The sequence below is a fragment of the Coptis chinensis genome, chromosome 1, assembly GCF_015680905.1.
Source record: "Coptis chinensis isolate HL-2020 chromosome 1, ASM1568090v1, whole genome shotgun sequence".
Taxonomy (NCBI): domain Eukaryota; kingdom Viridiplantae; phylum Streptophyta; class Magnoliopsida; order Ranunculales; family Ranunculaceae; genus Coptis; species Coptis chinensis.
Window position 1 is genome coordinate 43,144,165 of NC_141456.1, and position 17,164 is coordinate 43,161,328.

General features: G+C 36.6%; 1 protein-coding gene, 2 long non-coding RNA genes and 1 pseudogene across 6 annotated transcripts; 3 read left to right on the forward strand and 1 right to left on the reverse strand.

Annotated features, from left to right (window-relative positions):
• Positions 1–1,861: 1,861 nt before the first annotated feature.
• Positions 1,862–4,221, reverse strand: LOC147524154 (dnaJ protein homolog pseudogene; annotated as a pseudogene). Its single transcript, XR_015218731.1, has one exon. The product of XR_015218731.1 is annotated as a dnaJ protein homolog pseudogene (transcript).
• Positions 4,222–7,140: 2,919 nt separating this feature from the next.
• LOC147524155 (uncharacterized) lies at positions 7,141–9,127 on the forward strand. The gene is made up of 3 exons (XR_015196892.1): positions 7,141–8,050; positions 8,598–8,673; positions 8,849–9,127. It is a non-coding gene; the product is annotated as an uncharacterized LOC147524155 (long non-coding RNA).
• Positions 9,128–9,234: 107 nt separating this feature from the next.
• LOC147524156 (transcription factor bHLH92-like) lies at positions 9,235–11,321 on the forward strand. 3 transcript variants are annotated; one of them, XM_086602158.1, is made up of 5 exons: positions 9,235–9,389; positions 9,484–9,651; positions 9,740–10,018; positions 11,127–11,195; positions 11,283–11,321. In XM_086602158.1, the coding sequence occupies exons 2-5, from the start codon at positions 9,508–9,510 to the stop codon at positions 11,301–11,303; spliced, it is 513 nt and encodes a 170-aa protein (XP_086458284.1). In that variant the 5' UTR covers positions 9,235–9,389; positions 9,484–9,507; the 3' UTR covers positions 11,304–11,321. The 3 variants fall into 3 exon arrangements, with proteins under 3 accessions (XP_086458284.1, XP_086458266.1, XP_086458276.1); XM_086602140.1 differs by lacking the exon at positions 11,283–11,321 and having other exon boundaries at positions 11,127–11,276; XM_086602150.1 differs by lacking the exon at positions 11,283–11,321 and having other exon boundaries at positions 9,489–9,651; positions 11,127–11,276.
• A 2,657-nt stretch (positions 11,322–13,978) lies between these two features.
• Positions 13,979–14,703, forward strand: LOC147524157 (uncharacterized). Its single transcript, XR_015196894.1, has 2 exons — positions 13,979–14,082; positions 14,179–14,703. It is a non-coding gene; the product is annotated as an uncharacterized LOC147524157 (long non-coding RNA).
• The last annotated feature ends 2,461 nt before the right edge of the window (positions 14,704–17,164 follow it).

The window sequence follows — 17,164 nt, forward strand, 5'->3', positions numbered from 1 at the left end:
TTTGAACCAACATTCCCTTGTAGTAAAATAGATCACATGCACCCATATTGCTCTTTCATTATATGCATGTTCTGTGGTGTTGCGCTTTTTGGCTCTTGCGCTGCATGTGTTCCATGAATGCTCTAGAGTATTTGCCCGTATACTCATAAGAACCGACCCAGTTCTACATTCACGTAGGTGGATATCCATCAAGTGTACATTGCAGTTAAAATACACTATCTCATTATAAAATGGACTATGGATTCCAATAAGAGTAAAATAATTCATCCTTACTCATTGCAATTCTAGTTATACAAAGTATACTATAATACCATCTGATCTCAGAATGGATGTCTCATCGAACAACTGAACGTGAAGCAATTGAACAAATTTGCAAATCGACAATTATTGTACCGCATTTGACTACCAAAGATAATTGAATGCATTTATATCAGCAAATTGAATAGCTTGAAATGTTACCCTTTTCAAGCACAACTCCTAAGACCCATTTATGCAAACCTAAATATCACTTCCATCTTTACAGAGAAAATCCAAGTTGACTTTCAAAACTTTCGTAGACTACCTTTGTGGCCGTACAAAGGTCCTTGAGTTTTCTCTATTTAGGACAATAATAACCTAAAAATAAAATAAAAACTTTTCAAAAAAAAAAAAATAGAATAATATAAACTCTTCAAACAAAGTATACATATATTATAAGCAATGAATCATTAGTTATCAATATATATATATTATTTATTCAAGTGGATTTTAAGCTTTTGAATCATTAGCTATCTATGTAGCAAGTCCGACCATAGACTTAATGATGTATACAATACTTATATAATGCGTCTATAATCTATATAGAATTATTCATATAGGATTAAACTATGTAAATCATTTGTTTTTTACGAAGGCCACCAATCATTACGTTATACACCCTGGTGTTTGGTTGCGATTCACTTACAGCCTTAAAGAGCTCCTCTGCCTCACTTAGTCTTCCAGTTTTGTACATGTGGTCGAGAATGGCGCAGTAAATATCAGCATCAGCCTTGAGTCCATTCTTTCTCATAAAATTGAACAGTGTCTCTGCTGCTTGTGCAAAACGGTTGTTGGTGCATAAGCCAACCGCAAATGTAGTGTACGTAGATAAGTTTGTGATTTGGCCATCACTAACTAGCAAATCCATGACAGTTTGTACAGATTTGCGGGACCTGCGAAACTTGTGCAAAAGGGTGGTATAGGTAGTAGCGTCGGGTGTGAATCCCTTGCAGCGCATATGGTGTACAACTTCCTGGTCTTGAAACAGCCATCGAGCAAGACATTATAGGTGGCAGTGGTTCGAGGAGCAGTCATGTAATTAAAAAAATTCAGTGCGTCTGCGTATTTTCCAGTGGAATTGGGGTTTATTGTTTCTCTGATAAGCTCTTTTGAGTTGAACCAAAACTCTCCTACATAGATTGACTAAGTCTGGAGAGCAATTGGGGTCTATCGTTTCTCTGATAAGCTCTTTTCAGTTGAACCAAAACATTTTCATATTTAATAATTATGTAAACAAGCCTGAACTCTCAAAGTTGTGGTCTTCATATTAACCCTTTGACCACGCTTAGCAGTAACAACTAAAACACTAGCAGCTCTCCGTTTCGTACATTACTTGACGATATTGACTGAAGTTTTTCCAACCTTTAATCTGAATTTCTTTAAAATTATGCCATTGAAAACAATGGAGCTAGATTATTATATGCGGAAATTGAAACAAACGCCAATTGGCCTACACAATTATGCACAGGAACTATTGACAAACGAAATGAAATTCTAGTTGAACTGTTTGAAGACAACATAAGTGTACATGAAATTGTAAATTAACCCTTAACCTAAAAAAAATTAAAAAGCACACAATAACTCACAGCATCCTGCTCAACCTAAATTACACATTCCCGTAAGGTTTCAACATCTAGAAGGGTTACTAACAACTAGTATTCTTTTATCAAATAATTAGCTAGGAGAAGTCCTGATTACTGTTGAGCACATTGTACCCTTTGAGGACCTCCATGCATCTCTTCATCCTCATCATAAGCTTCCTGGTTGGCTTGCGTTTGTTTCCTCCTCATTACCTCTTCAATGTTTATGTCGTGAAGAGTTGTTTCCTCGCACTCATCCAGCTCCGAATCGATCATCTGCGCTTTAGTCCTTCGTGGGAACATTGCCTCTAATGCTTTGCACTGATCAGGAGTCAATGAATCAGGGAAATCCACTTTGAAGTGGATGTAGAGCTTTCCTTTCATGAATGGCCTCTGGTACATCGGCATCCCTTCGTCATTGATTGCCTTGAATTGATCAGGCTTGACAACTTCCCCAGGTTGAGATTTGATGAGAAGTTTCCTTGCATCCAAGTGGGACAATACGAAATCGAAACCACAAAGAGCCTCTGTGAGAGACAATGTGTGCTCAACAAAAAGGTCATCACCCTTTCTCTTGAATGTTGGATGCTCATGCTGCTGCAGAACAATAACTATGTCTCCTGTGACCGTGTCAGGAGCTTCATCGGCTTCTCCCGAGAATGTTATTTTCTGTCCATGCTGCATGCCCTTTTCGATGTGAACTTCCAAACCCTTTTTCTCCTGCGCAACCTTCTCACCCTTGCAAGAAAGGCATCTGTCTTTGTCCTTGATGGTCTCTCCAGATCCATTGCACTTATTGCATGGATGCTGCATCTGCTGTATCATACCAGGGCCAACTTGCCTCATTGAAACCTTCATACCAGAACCTTCACAACCAGAACACTTCATTGAAGCACCAGATTTAGACCCGTTACCTTTGCACTTGGAGCAGAGGACGTTGCGTGAAAGTGATAGCTTCTTAGATGTTCCACTGTAAAGATCTTCGAGCGATACCTTCAAGGGATGGACTACATCCTCTCCCCTCCTCTGCCTCCTTCGCCTGCTGCCACCGCCACCCCCAAAGATGTTTTGGAGTATGTCGTATGGGTCGTGGCCTCCAGCTCCACCAGGAAATCCTCCTCCATTGATTGCATCCTCACCATACTGATCATATACTTCGCGCTTCTCTGGATCACTCAAAACCTCATAAGCCTGAGCTAACTTCTTAAACTTCTCAGGATCTCCACCCTTGTCAGGATGATACTTAATAGCAGCTTTCCTATACGCTTTCTTCAAATCATCTTGTGATGCATTCTTCGAAACACCCAAAATCTCATAATACTTAGTGTTATCACTCTTCGGTGGTACTCCTCTAAACATCTTCGAAATTAATGAGAATTAGTCGAAGTAGAAGTGTATAAATTTTTTCTGTTGTTTTTGGACTACCACTTATTCTACTTATATAGACGCTGGGTTTTGTTTTCCAAATTCAATAAGGAAATACTCTGAGTTTCCTTAATGGAATCAACTTCTTTTAGGAAACCACTTTGGTTTTGTAAAAGGATTGCTTCAAAAAACATGTTTTCAGGTTTGGACGTAACACGGAACTTGTATTAGAAAGTTTAATCAAGAAATTAGGCCCAAGCCCAATTTCGCGTTAAAACAACTATAGAGGACAAGCTTTTTTGAAAATCGGGAGTTATAATAGCCCACAAAACCATATTTCAAATAAAAATAACCCACAGTGACAAAATTCCAAATTTACTCTTCCTAGTTTGATATACAAGCGTAGCATCTTCTTCGCATCATTAGAAAGGTGTTCTTTCATCAATCTCAGTGCCACCGATGTCGAAGACGACGGAGAAGAAGCCCAAAGACCGTCATCTAATGCTCACCAAACCCATTCAGCATGATGATCGATACTATCTTTTATCTCAGATCGGGTCGAGTGCGTATGAGATGCTCGATATGGGTTTTGATTTCTCAGTTGCAACATGTGAGATTTTAGTTGATGTGATTCTAAGAGACTTGGTTTGGTACTGCGGTTTTGGTGACCAAGTTGATTTTGCTGTCCTAAAAAAGTGTGTCCAGCTGTCCAGAAACCTTCAGTTATGTGTTTATAACTAAGCGGTTGAGGATCGATCTTTTTTGGATGTGGAAGTTTAGTAGAAAAATGCAAAAACCAAAAAACGGGTTGACGTTGTATAAGTATCAAAGGCAGATGATCAGTTATCAACTAGCTTAGGTCACTGTAAAAATGTATACATAGCCCGTTATGTTTAAGGAATGAAGACAAATAGAGAAATGTGTCACAGATTTCAGTCAAACAAATAATAGGGGTATGGATACGGTTCAAGAAAATTCATAAACAAATTTGAAAAAGATTTATCAATTTATTCCATATGTGTATCCTTAACACTCCCCCGCAACCTCGACTGTCTTGGAGAGACGAGGTTGGATCGTAGAAGTTGAAAACAAGGCTTGTGTAGCCTTTTGGTGAAAATATCAGCTAGCTGATCAGGGGAGGGAACAAACTGGTCGCGATGAGTCCCAACAATAAGAAGCTCTCGAATGAAGTGATAGTCCAACTCGATGTGTTTGGTCCGACCATAAAACACTAGGTTGGCAGCCAAGTAAGTAGCACTTATGTTGTCACAGAAAAGGGTGATAGGGCCTGAAACCAACAGTTGGAGTTCTCACAGCAGATGAGAGACCCAAATAGTTTCAGCACACGGATGGGCAAGTGATTGATACTCAGCCTCAGCATTGGAATGTGAGTCGGTAGGTTGCTTCTTGGCAGTCTAGGAAACCAGGGTGGAACCTAAGAAGACACAAAAACCAATGGTGGAGCGGCGAGAATCCGAACACCCTTCCCAGAAGCATCATCAAAATAAGCCAGAATGGCGAGGGGAGTAGGAGAACGATGAATCAGTAAGCCACACTTTAAAGAACCCTTAAGGTACTGGTGAATACGTTTGGCCACAATTAAATGTAGAGTACGTGGAGAACTCATAAGCTGGGCAACGTGATGAACTACATATGCAATGTCAGGACGAGTGAAAGCCAAATATTGAAGAGAGCCAACAAGCTGACGATACTTAGTCGCATCAGGTAAGGGGTCTCCACTTGAGGTAGAGAGCTGAGACTTGGCACACACAGGGGTGCCACAAGGTTTACATTCCATTATAGAGTAATGGCGAAGTAGATCAACAATGTACTTGGTCTGTGACAGATGAAGACCAGTGGTAGTAGAGGTGATGATCTCAATACCTAAGAAGTATGAGAGAGATCCAAGGCCCTTAATCTCAAATTCTTCTCCAAGAATAGAGATGAAGGAGGACAGTAGAGATGGAATATTTCCAGTCTGAATAATGTCATAAACATACAGTAACAAAACCATTAATTATCTCTGATAAGCGGTGAAAAACAAACATAGACGGATCTGCATGCGGCTTTGAAGAAACCCATAGTGAAAAAGAAATGTGTTGAGACGCTGAAACCAAGCTCGAGGAGCCTGCTTGAGACCATAAATAACTTTATGAAGTCGGCATATATGATCGGGACAAGTGGGATTAACAAAACTGTGTGGTTGGCGCATAAAAACCGTAGCATCAAGAAAGCCATAGAGAAAGGCATTCTTGACATCCAACTGTCGCAAGGACCAACCATAAGATACATCCACACTCAATATTGTTCGAATAGTAATGGGTTTTGCCACTGGACTAAGACCATTAATACTGAATAGTTGAGAATGCTCCCAGTGACCCACGTCAGTCCCTTTTTTTTTCTCTAAGACTGACACATCAGATTTTACATAAAAAAAGAATTCTAAGCCTTTTTTTTTGCCAATTTCAATTGTTCGTAACCCAAAATAGATAAAAACCATTTTTATACTCTTTTTTCAATTCTACAAAACACTCCCAACTCTCCAAATTAAAAAAATTCATCTCTTTAAACTCTCTCTTATTCATCCCTAAAAATTCCCCATAATGGAATCACAAAATTTGTACTACAACACCCAAACCACACAATTCACACCAGAGAAACAAAAACCCAACGAGAATTTCGGCATTGAAGATTTACTCAATTTCTCAAATGAAGAAGAAGAAATGATTGGTGGTGGTGATACATTTGATTCTTATTCAATTAATGGTAATGGGAATGGAAATGGAAATTGTTCAAGTGATTCTTCTACCGTTACTGTTATTGATAGCTGCTGCAATTCTTCTTTCTCCAGGTCTCAAAATCATCAACAACAATAATAGAATTTCCCGGATTCTTCTCAATTGTCTGATGAACTCTGTGTTCCAGTAATTCTTTATTGTTTGAATATTTGAATTTTGAATTTTGAATTAGTAAAGTTTTTATGCGTGTATCTTCTTTTTGAAGAAACGTAAAAAGTTGAAAAAGTGAAAATTAACGTCGGTTTGAATTATTTGTTTCTTTGAATTTAATGATGAGTTGTATTCATTACATGACATCATCATAATTATCAAATTGCATTATCAAGAAACTGAAAGGTTTAGACAAAATTTAATAACTGCAATAATAAAATGTTAATGAAAAATTGATGATGAACATACCTAAAGGAAGAACTGGTTGTTGGGCATTGCCGGAAGAAACTGGATGTACCTGGCCTTGATTGCTATTATCCGTGGGAGACGACATTTGCAGGACTTGCTTTGAAGATGACGGAGGTGAACGCAAAAACAGCTTTGTTTCCTAGCAACACCTGAATTCCATAGGTCCTTTCTGATTGGGCTTAGGAATTTTGTCGCAGCTGACACACCTTGCAGATTGATAATTGGAGTTACCTTGAAAATGTCAGAGAGCCAAGCCCATAGTTATTTTGCTGCATCACATTCACTTTGGATAAATGGTCTCAGAGCGGTAGCTTCTCTTTTCTTGATAAACCAACCCTTTAGCTTCTCAAACATTGTCCGCGTGTTTGAATTGGTATTAACCCTAACGTAAGAGTTATACCCAATTATCCCCCGACGCTTTGGTTGTATCCCTCAAATGTCCCATCACATTGTTAATCCTCCACCGATTGACATCCGGTTTTCCAAATTGTATTATTGTTTTCTCCAATTCTCCCACATCCCGGATCAATGCACGAGGTGTTGCATGTATAGATTTAGAATTGCCTCGGTCCATGCAGGGGATGTTCTTATATCATACGGTTCACCCCTCTAACTGTAACTTATATTATTGTTTTTCAAATATTGGCTTAGTTTTTGAACTTCTTTGTAGAATTCAGAATTTGTTAAGCCAGTCCACTTTTAGAGGATTCCAAATTGAAACATTTCATACATACCGCCTCCAAAGAAATTGGTCCATACATTGTCAACTGTGATGCCTCCCCTGCCTCCAAGAACTATGCCTCCACCACCATTAAAGCTAATGTCATCGACTCCATTTTCGGAAGCCGGTCACAGTATTTCAAATCCTACCAAATCAACATCAGACCCTGTTCCAGGTGTGTAAAAAAATGATCCTTATTAAGACAATTATTTACTCTCAAAGGATATGGCAAAGGAGCCGTGTTTTTCAATGTGGGGTTCATAGGTATGTGGATTTGCTGATAAGTACAGAGGAGCTTATAGTAATGGTTTAAAATCATATGTCTTCCCATTTTACTGCTCTTATTATGGTTACAAAGTAAGCAGCTCTATGATGAAGTGGTGCGCTGCGCCGAGCTGTTATTCTGCTATAATATTTTTTGTTGCGTGGTAGACAAAACTACAATGTTTCTTGCAACTGCACACATGGCTTCTGCTGGAACTGTACCGAGGATGCTCATAGTCCAGTGGACTGCGACACCGTGGGCAAGTGGATATTTAAGAATAAGGATGAGTTCGGAAATATGGTCTGGAAATTAGTTAATACCAAGGCTTGCATGTACTGTCCAAAATACCAAAGCCACAATGAAATTATATTATTCGATTTGATATGTTATTTTCGCTGATCTCAGAGTACATTCTAAACAAAACATGGGTACAATATGCTATAAATTAAGTTACAAACTAATTAAATATGCATATGTCATTGTGGCTGCTACATGTTGTAATGTTGTATTAATCATATATATTTTTCATTTCTTGAACATATGTTGTTGGGATACTGCTTCCAATGTTAGAAATGGAACAATAAGCCATTTCCAAGAAAAGAGATATTTTTCTTCAAGATTAAAGGTATGAAATTTGTAATTTTCTGCTTTGCTTCTTTCAATAATTGTTATAAACAATGCAGCTTATTGGTTAGATTTGTTTATATTTAAGTTCATATACTTTGTAGAACATCAACTTAGATTCTCTCAATTGTAAGAGTGCAACTACGCCCTGATATTTCTCTGTTAGACATCCGCTTAAATCCGAACAAGAAATATGTAGCAACTGATTTGCTAATGTAAATTTCTTGGCGATAACATTAAAAAGCTAAGACCCAAATCAGGGCTTTCCTGAATTCCCATGTTTCAAACCCTGATATTTTTCCATTAAACATCCGCTTAAATCAGAACATGAACAAGAAACATGGGCTTTTTTAAATTTTTTGCTGATGTGGCTCAATATGAGCAATTGTGCACTATCACATATTAATATAATAGGATTAGTAAATAAACTGAATAGGGTTGTTTTTCTGTCCCACAGATTTGGTTTTCTAGCTTGGTTGTTTATATGTCTTTTATTTTGTGTAAACATTCATGTTGACCTTGAACATATGATGGCTCTGAATCACCAGATGAAGAATTGAAACTGATCAAACGAATGCAACCAAGTTCCACCAAAGTCAGGCTACTGGAGGGCACTATGAAAAAGTAAACTTGAATTAACTTCAAATATCATTTATCATATAAGAACAATTCTTACTAATAGTCTTAACGTATCTCTCTCTCTCTCTCTGGATAATTTCTTTAAATCAGCATAACAAACCAACTGATTGTTCTATATTTATTTGTGTCTCATGGTACTGATCCTACTTTTTTTTTGTAGGCTATGGGATCTTCTTTTGAAGTTTGTTGATCGCACACGTAAGCGTATTTGCCCATCATATCCAAAAGATGTTTATACCAGAGGCTGTGATGGTGTTGTGAATGATAAGCATAGAGTTCACATGTTGAAGGGTCTTCAAAGTCATGCCAAAGGGAATGATAACATATTGGCAATATTACTCTCTGAATTTCTCTGTGCATCATAAATTATTTTATATTGCAATTTAATCGGACAAATAGAGTTAAATAAATTGTTTCTTCTTCCAAAGGCAATGATGAGAAAGAATATTGCCCCTCATTACTTTTGCTCCTCGGCCCGGTTTCTTTGATGACATTGAGGTTTCGAAGGTTCTCAACGTCGGTCGACAGAACCAATAACTCGAAATGGAATCAATGACAGAGAGGTGCAAACACAATTCTTCAGAGATGAAATTTTCAAAAAGTACGGACAAGTCTGAAAGTGTGAGTCTTCTAGGGTGATAGCCTCTTCTGGAGTTAAAGATGTTGGTGAGCCTGGAGAATTAGATGTGGATTAATATAAGGTTGACGCCTTGAAAGAGCTAAGCCCTTTGTCTTTAGTTTGTCATATCTATTCTTAACATAGTCTTGATCTAACTTCAAATTTGCATTTCGTAGTGCAGGTAGTCAGCATTTACTTTGATGGTGTGCCTCCTCTGCGTCAGTATTTACCAAAGAAAGAACTATAGCCCAGAAATTCACAATCAGTTAAGAAAAATCACGTCCATCATCAACCAATTGCTTGAGAAGGCGAGAGGATCCGCACAATATTTTCTCTTTGCGAAGGTAAACTCCCAATCGATTTCTAATGATTTTAGTTAGTTTGCAATCTAATTTAACAAAGTCATAGCTTATAAATGTTTCATTTGTGCAGCCAGTTATGGGAGTCAAAAGAGCAGTCTTGCAAGAGTTGAAAGGCTTAAAGGAAGAGTTGCAAGCACGAAACCGCGAACTTGAGAAGACATTGTTGGCGAATGAAGGGGCGAGAGCAGAGACGGCTATAATTAGATTAAAAAGGCAAATTTCATCTTCTGGTATTGATTCAATCCTGGGAGTTCTTAGATGTTTGAATAATATGGGACTAAAAGTAAGAACAATTCAATCAGAGTTCTCTATTTCAGAGTTTTTAGCAGCTCTAGAAATTGAACCAAAGGTTAGTATCCATTGCTATACTTAAATATATTGACATTACTGCTTACTATTGATTCTGGTAAATGTATATATGTACTATCTATCTATTGTGCTTATATTGTTTTTCTAGCTAATTGGATATGATAATGTCTATGCCATTAGACAGGTAATTATCTTCACTTAGAAAGTTATCACCGTGTACCCGATATGAACCTATAATGCTTTTAGATTTTAACCAATCTCTATTGCATTGAAGTGACTAACCTTGGTGAGTGATGTAAGAATTGCTTTTTACAAATTGCTCTGATTAAGTGACCAAAATATTTCTACTTTGTTCCCAGTCTTAATGGTCTTTGGAGTAATATTCTCAGTCATCTTGATCAAATAGATTTGCTTGAGTACAATCTCTCAACTACAAATGCATTGAGATTTATGTGCGTTTACTATTAAATATTTATATCAATTCACATTTGGATAGTGCTAAACTGTTATTATGTACTAAGGAGAGTTATCTTTATGTTTAAACAAAAGCATTTCAGATGTGATGTGGGGCGTTTTAGATGCTTTGTTACATATGTACCTTATATATCTTAAAGGAGGCTCAATTAGGACTTTGCCATCAAGTAGTTGTTGTTTTTTTTTAATCCAGATAATACTGAATTTTGTAATAGGTTTGTGTTGAAATTTCAAAGGTACCAATTAAGGCAGTTACCAAGTTTACTAGCTCTTGAATATGTTTTAATTTGTGTTACACTTTGTTTCATTTATGGGTTTTATTATGTTTTTCCAACTTAGAATTGTAGGAAATACTGTTGTCGATCCTTATGTGTTATGGGGGTATTTTAATGCAATTCTTACTTTTTAGTGGCGATGAAAAATGTGGTGGTGTTGTTTTGAATTTAAAAGATATTGAAGAGTTCCAAGATCTTATCATTGACCTTAGACTTGCTGATTTGGGTTGTATTGTACTAAAGTTTACTTGGTCCAATAGTAGGTGGGGAGTATCTAATATCAAAGGGTGAATTATCGGTTGAGGTGGACGTTGAGTCCGAATGAGGATTTGATTGATATAGGTCTTCAGTCAGTCGATATCACTGACAACATGGATATCTCTTTTGTTTCTTTCACAGGTCATTGGGCAGTTTAATCTTGGCTTTATCATAGGGAGGTTAGATCAAGATCTATTCATCATAGATCAGGTAAGTTCCTCAATGTGTAACTATGAATACCCATCCTACTTATCAGTTTACCATGTTTCTGTCTAAGCTATAAACCTACTTTGCAAGGACGAGGCATTTGGATGGTGACGCCAATGTATGTTGCTGGTAGATCAAAGATGTCGATATCCTTAGTTGCTTATATGTTGTTGCATGATGGAGAAATATCTTTTATACGATTTCTAATAATGTGACACTTTATTAACGAAAATATTGCGACACTTCATCAATAAATCCTGTTACATAGGACCTGAATTCATTTTATCTTAGAGCAGTCTATTCTAATATTTCCGTATAAGATCCTTAACTAAACTGCAGGTTTGTCTTTCTTACATAGCTGACATCATCTCTGTCTTGGCATAAACCAATTTTTTTTTTGCTAAGTTGGCATAAACCAATGGGTTGTATTAGAAGGCTCAATCACAATGCAAATAGAGCGTTTTGTTTAGCTAGGTAAGTTTAAAAAAAAAAAAAAAAAAAAAAAAAAAAGAAAAGGTACAAGGTTGTATATATAGTGAAGGCAATAGGGTGCCCAGGATTCACTCTGAGATACTGACTCATTTATAAGAATGAGCTAATTTACGTTCATTTACATCTAGCAAAAATCTCAAAAGGGTCCTCCCACTTCTAAATCCAAGGGGGTCTACCTACAAAGATTACTTGATTCAATATCGGTCGTTACACCGGCTTTTGCTTAGGCATCGATATGAAGTTGGCCTCTCCAAGTAGTCAGTAATCTTCAGTCTTGCAGATGTCTGCGAGCAAGCTTACACTTCGACCATCCGCCTGTAACTCCAAAGGGATATTTCCACTTCCAAAAGCTACCGCAAAGAACTTCAGAATCAGTCTCTACCCATATATGCCTCCAAACCAGAAGAATTGCTTTCTCAATGCCTTCAACAATAGCTACAGTTTCTAGTCTAACGTTTTTACCATTACCTAAATTTTTCGCATGGTTATTTCGAACTCGCCAAGATTGCCTCTATAGGAACAAAGAATACCGAAGTTCCGTGGTTCCCCGCAGTTAACCATCGGTATTTAGCTTTATAATATTATTTTATGGAAAAATCCAACTACAATGTTTAGACTGTAGCTTTGTCTTACATGAAACTCATTTCTAAGTAAAAGGGGGTAAATTGAGATGAGAAACAGTGACAACACATCTCCACTCCCTCTATCCTGCCTAAGGACAACACTCTTACACTTCAGAAACCCCGAAATTCAAGGATTGAATAAATAGGTGGACAATCCCCAAGTAGCTTTGCTCTAATCACCATTTAACTGTTACCTACCACAGGTTGCTTACGAACAGGACATGGCCGTTGCTGGGGCAGTTGCGATCTTCCTTTAAAGGCCATATTACTGAAGAGAAAATTCTTTTTTTTTCCCACCATTCTTTAACAAGTAAATAGGTTGATAGAGTTGTTGGTTAAATTCGTTATGTCGTTAAGCATATGTCCAATAGATACAAAAGAATTGATAGAGTTGTATAAAAATTCGTTATTGATAGAATTTTGACAGCATGCGTTTAAGATGGAGCAAGACGAATATACAAAAGAAGAAATTGATTGGAGCTACATAGAGTTTGTCGACAACCAATATGTATTGGATCTTACCGAGAAGGTTATCACTGTCCCTTAACTGTAGCATTTCCATACTAGCTTAATATATGTGATGCAAAATTCAATTACATCGACTAGCTTTATATTTGTGCAGAAACCTGGAGGAATCAGTGCGCTTCTAGATGAAACTTGGTATGGAGGCGCTAATCTCAAGTTCTTGAATTCATAGCCTAGAAGGATTTTTTAATATTCTACGTTCTTCCAAAAAATATTAGTAGTAATGCATTTTCAATTTGTGGTACTTTTTGTGCATATTGTTCAAGTAGTGGGAATGGGGTAACATGATGTAATTTGGTAGAACATAGTTTCAGCGTTGTTGCTAAATAACTTTTAATAGGGCATGTTGATTTCACTTTGCATATTGTGTATTGGATTTCAATGACCATGTTTTAAGTGTCGTGTGTTCAGAAACTAAAGAAGAAAGAAACACCTATTAAACTTCTTTTGCATAATCTCGATGAATCAGGTGTGTCAAACCCTTATATTCATCTTTGCTTCCTATTGCTATACTTACTATATGACAACATTTAGTAAAAAAAATTCGACGCAATAAAACCAATATGATGTTCCATATATATTCATTAATTAAAGGACCTATATTTGAATATTCTTATATTTTTTTGTGTCTATGATAACCCCTGCACTAAAAAGTTATTAAAGCTTGAGTGCAAGGATAGGACGTCATCAGCCCATTCAGTAAGTATACAACTGAGGTGACCATGGGTTTACCATGATGAAGTCCAACTGAAGTGAAGTAGCAGCTTATATTCAAGGTAAGTTGGTGAGAGCCTTATAGGTATCATTTAGTCAGTCCAGTGTATATTCAAAAATTAACTCTTAAAATGAAAAGTTAATAATATTATATTAGGAGAATTACATGTATTCCAAAAAAGAATTTGGAATATAGGAATATTTATATAGATATCAACCATAACTTCTACTCTTGCTTCCATCCATGATTGTGATACTCGGAGCCTTCATTAAGGTAGAACTGATGAATATACCTATGATGAAGTATATGCTAAAATGTGTATTGTTGAGAGCTAGAGATTAGTTTTATCTTTTTTAAAATTCTAGAAATGAAGTATTTAAACTAAGTATCTTTTTTCTCCAATCTATTCCTCTCTCTGCAGTTGAATCTTGGGCTTAATAATCTTTGTGAAGAGTTGAGCGAATGAATTCAGTCTGACTTGGATCAAAACAATAGGGTCGCTCACACACTTACACTCAATGCTAGAGTGTACAAGGTGTATATGTTATTTCTTTCTTTTAGACCCTTTCTTCAAAGGAAAAGTTAAGTACACATCAGTTCATAACTATACTAAATTGATGTTATTTGGTAGACCAATGATTCAGATTCATTCAAGAAATTTCCTTCCAAATCTTGCTCGTTAAAGTATGGAACTGCAAAGATTCAAGAAGATGCACTGAAACTGTTTAATTCTAGGCTACGTAAGTTCTTAGGTTCATACAGAGTTGAGACCTCTGGAAATCAAAACAATAAGTGGGGAGTAACAAGTCTTTCTGTTACGGTAGGTAAAATATTAGCTACACCACCATCAAATGGCATCATCTCAAGCTTAATGGAATTCTTGGTTCATGAAGTTCACAATTTGGGGAGGTGTACAGTTTGGGTGTTTTGCTTCTCAGCTTCTGTAGGTGGCAGAGATTAAGATTCTTTTGCTTGCTTTATGCGTTCTGCAGGAACAACTTCTATGTTTAAGATGCTGGATGTAACGGATCCTAATGCATGCCAATGGTGTTTGTAATTGACAGCGTCCTAGCTTATGTTGTTGGTGCTAATGAGAAACTTTATTATGAACTTAACTTCGGCAATTAATTAAATGTAACGGAATCAACGTTTTGCATCTAGATTGTTGGTTATTTCTTCTAAATATAATTGTAAACTGTGATTGCAGCATTGCAATATGCGATTGGAAGTACGTTGATTAACGAGTCCATCACACCAGTTACGAAGTATAACATTCAAATGCAGGGCCGTCGTATACATCCTTAAATAAGAAACTTGACCTGGTTAAAAGTAACTTATATGCCTGGAAAACCTATCTTTATGACCAGCTACTAGAAGCAAACAGCAGGAGATACAGTGATGTAAAATGCAAAAATATATATGGCGTTGGTGTTTTATGCTACAGATTCACATTGATACTAAATTAATATAATGTATCTGTAACTTAAAAGCGTCCTCTATCTACCACCCTCTTCCACCTCTTCAAAGGACTATCCCTTATTACACAATAAATAATATTGCTACAATTTCATAAATAGCTCCTCTTCAACCCAACAACATTTACTTGACCAACTTTATTACATTGACAAATACAAACAAACACTGCAAAACTGAGGGGTGCAAAGGGTAAAACTTCCATCCACCAAACTTGTCACACCCCGAATTTCGATAGAATTCGGAAAAACATTATTTGTTCCCGACTCTTCGATCTCCGAGGTGTGACGCACTCTCAACTCCCAAAAACCCATAAACAGCGGTTTTTAATATGGATAATAAAAACCAATAAATTTTTTAACTTAAACAAAAGTCTTCTTCATGACAAAGATTCACAAATAAGATTAGGTTACAACTCTCCTTTCAATAACTCTTTAATAATATTTACAAATGAAAATACAAAAACATTATCTAGACTGAAATTCTATATCACCTCAAGGGAAAACAAAACAAATCCTGAGATGCAACGCTAACGCAAACCACAAGCAGCAACCACTCTTCTTCAACACTAAACCTCAATAAAACTTATCAACTATGTTCATTGAATGAACACACCCGATAAGCAAACATGCAAATCGGTCATTGACATTATAAAAATGTTGGTGTGAGTAGCTCTAAAAACAACATATAGTTATACAAATATATACATAATCCATACGGCAGTTAGTTCCTCCACCGAGGTACCGTAACTTTCAACAACTAATACAAGATCCTTAAGTACAATAATCTAGACAGGTAGTTCCTCCACTGAGGCGCCTTAACTTCCCACTAACCACACAACAACCTATACGCATAATAAATAATGCAGGTAGTTCCTCCATCGAGGCGCCTTAGGTTCTAACTAAACAAAAACCAACCAAGCATATTATATCATCTATCTAGAGATATATCATTTACCAATATATTACCATAATTATATTAATTAAAACTTTCTTTGTGTGTCCCTAAAATCATGTCAGATCTATGTCTTACCTAGTTTCCCCGGCTACCACAATCGCTACCCAACAACATGTACATCCACATGCCTCCCCTTACATAATGAACCACTCCATGCGAACCACCACGAAATGATGCCGCGACACCGTAAATCCTCACACGGAAGCAATTATGTAAGTAATGCCACTATTCGCATAAAATATTATGCGATCATCGTTCTATTTTGCGAACGGAATAATCAAGCCACTATTCGGGCTACGCCCGGAGGGCTATTCATCTTTAAAACGCAAAACGCCGAAGGCCATTCGGATTAAAGCAAACGGAAGGGCCAATCATGAGTTGTGGTAGCTAGGTTCTAGGATTTTCGATTCGTAATTTATTCAAGTGTCATACATTAATGACTCATAATAAATCAATTATATCACGTCGTCAATTGCAATTGCCTTATTGCACTAAGCCACAATATATATAGAAATATCTCAATATATCTCATAACTATTTTCATACTTTCACGTGCCAATATATTATTGCACTACACCACACTCCCGTGGGCAAATATTCACCAATACTATGCTACCTCATAGTAGCATCTCACATATATAATAATGGAGTGTTTATACATTTATGTCTCCAAAACTATTCTATTTAATATATATATCCCAACATATATATGTTTTACACACTACTCACGTCAAATCTTAATTAGATAATGACAACTAAATTTATATCAGCTTCCACAGCATTTCTACATTTAATTTGTCCATACAATTTACAACATAAAATGTAGCACAATTATACGGATCTACAATCCACAATCAAAGCCCATATATATATATATATTTTATATATATATATATATATGTTTTACACTCACGTCAAATCATAATTAGATAATGACAAATAACGTTATATAATGTTCGACAATATTTTATTACTATATTAGTCCATATAATCAAATATGTGAAAAGCGGAAAAGCGATCCAACATTCCACGATCAACGGTCAAAGTCAAAGTCAACGGTCAAAGTCAATGGTCAATCACAAAGTCAAACGGGCATGGTCAAAGTCAAACCGCATGGTCAAAGTCAAACATGCCATGGTCAAAGTCAACATGCCATGGTCAAAGTCAAACCGCTCAAAGTCAAACTG

Excerpts from the sequence above, each read along its gene's own strand:
- LOC147524156 (XM_086602140.1), top strand. The coding sequence starts at position 9,508 with ATGGTGTGCCTCCTCTGCGTCAGTATTTACCAAAGAAAGAACTATAGC. Across the intron at positions 9,652-9,739 it reads AATATTTTCTCTTTGCGAAG|CCAGTTATGGGAGTCAAAAG; the intron begins GTAAACTCCCAA and ends TCATTTGTGCAG. Across the intron at positions 10,019-11,126 it reads CTCTAGAAATTGAACCAAAG|GTCATTGGGCAGTTTAATCT; the intron begins GTTAGTATCCAT and ends TTTCTTTCACAG.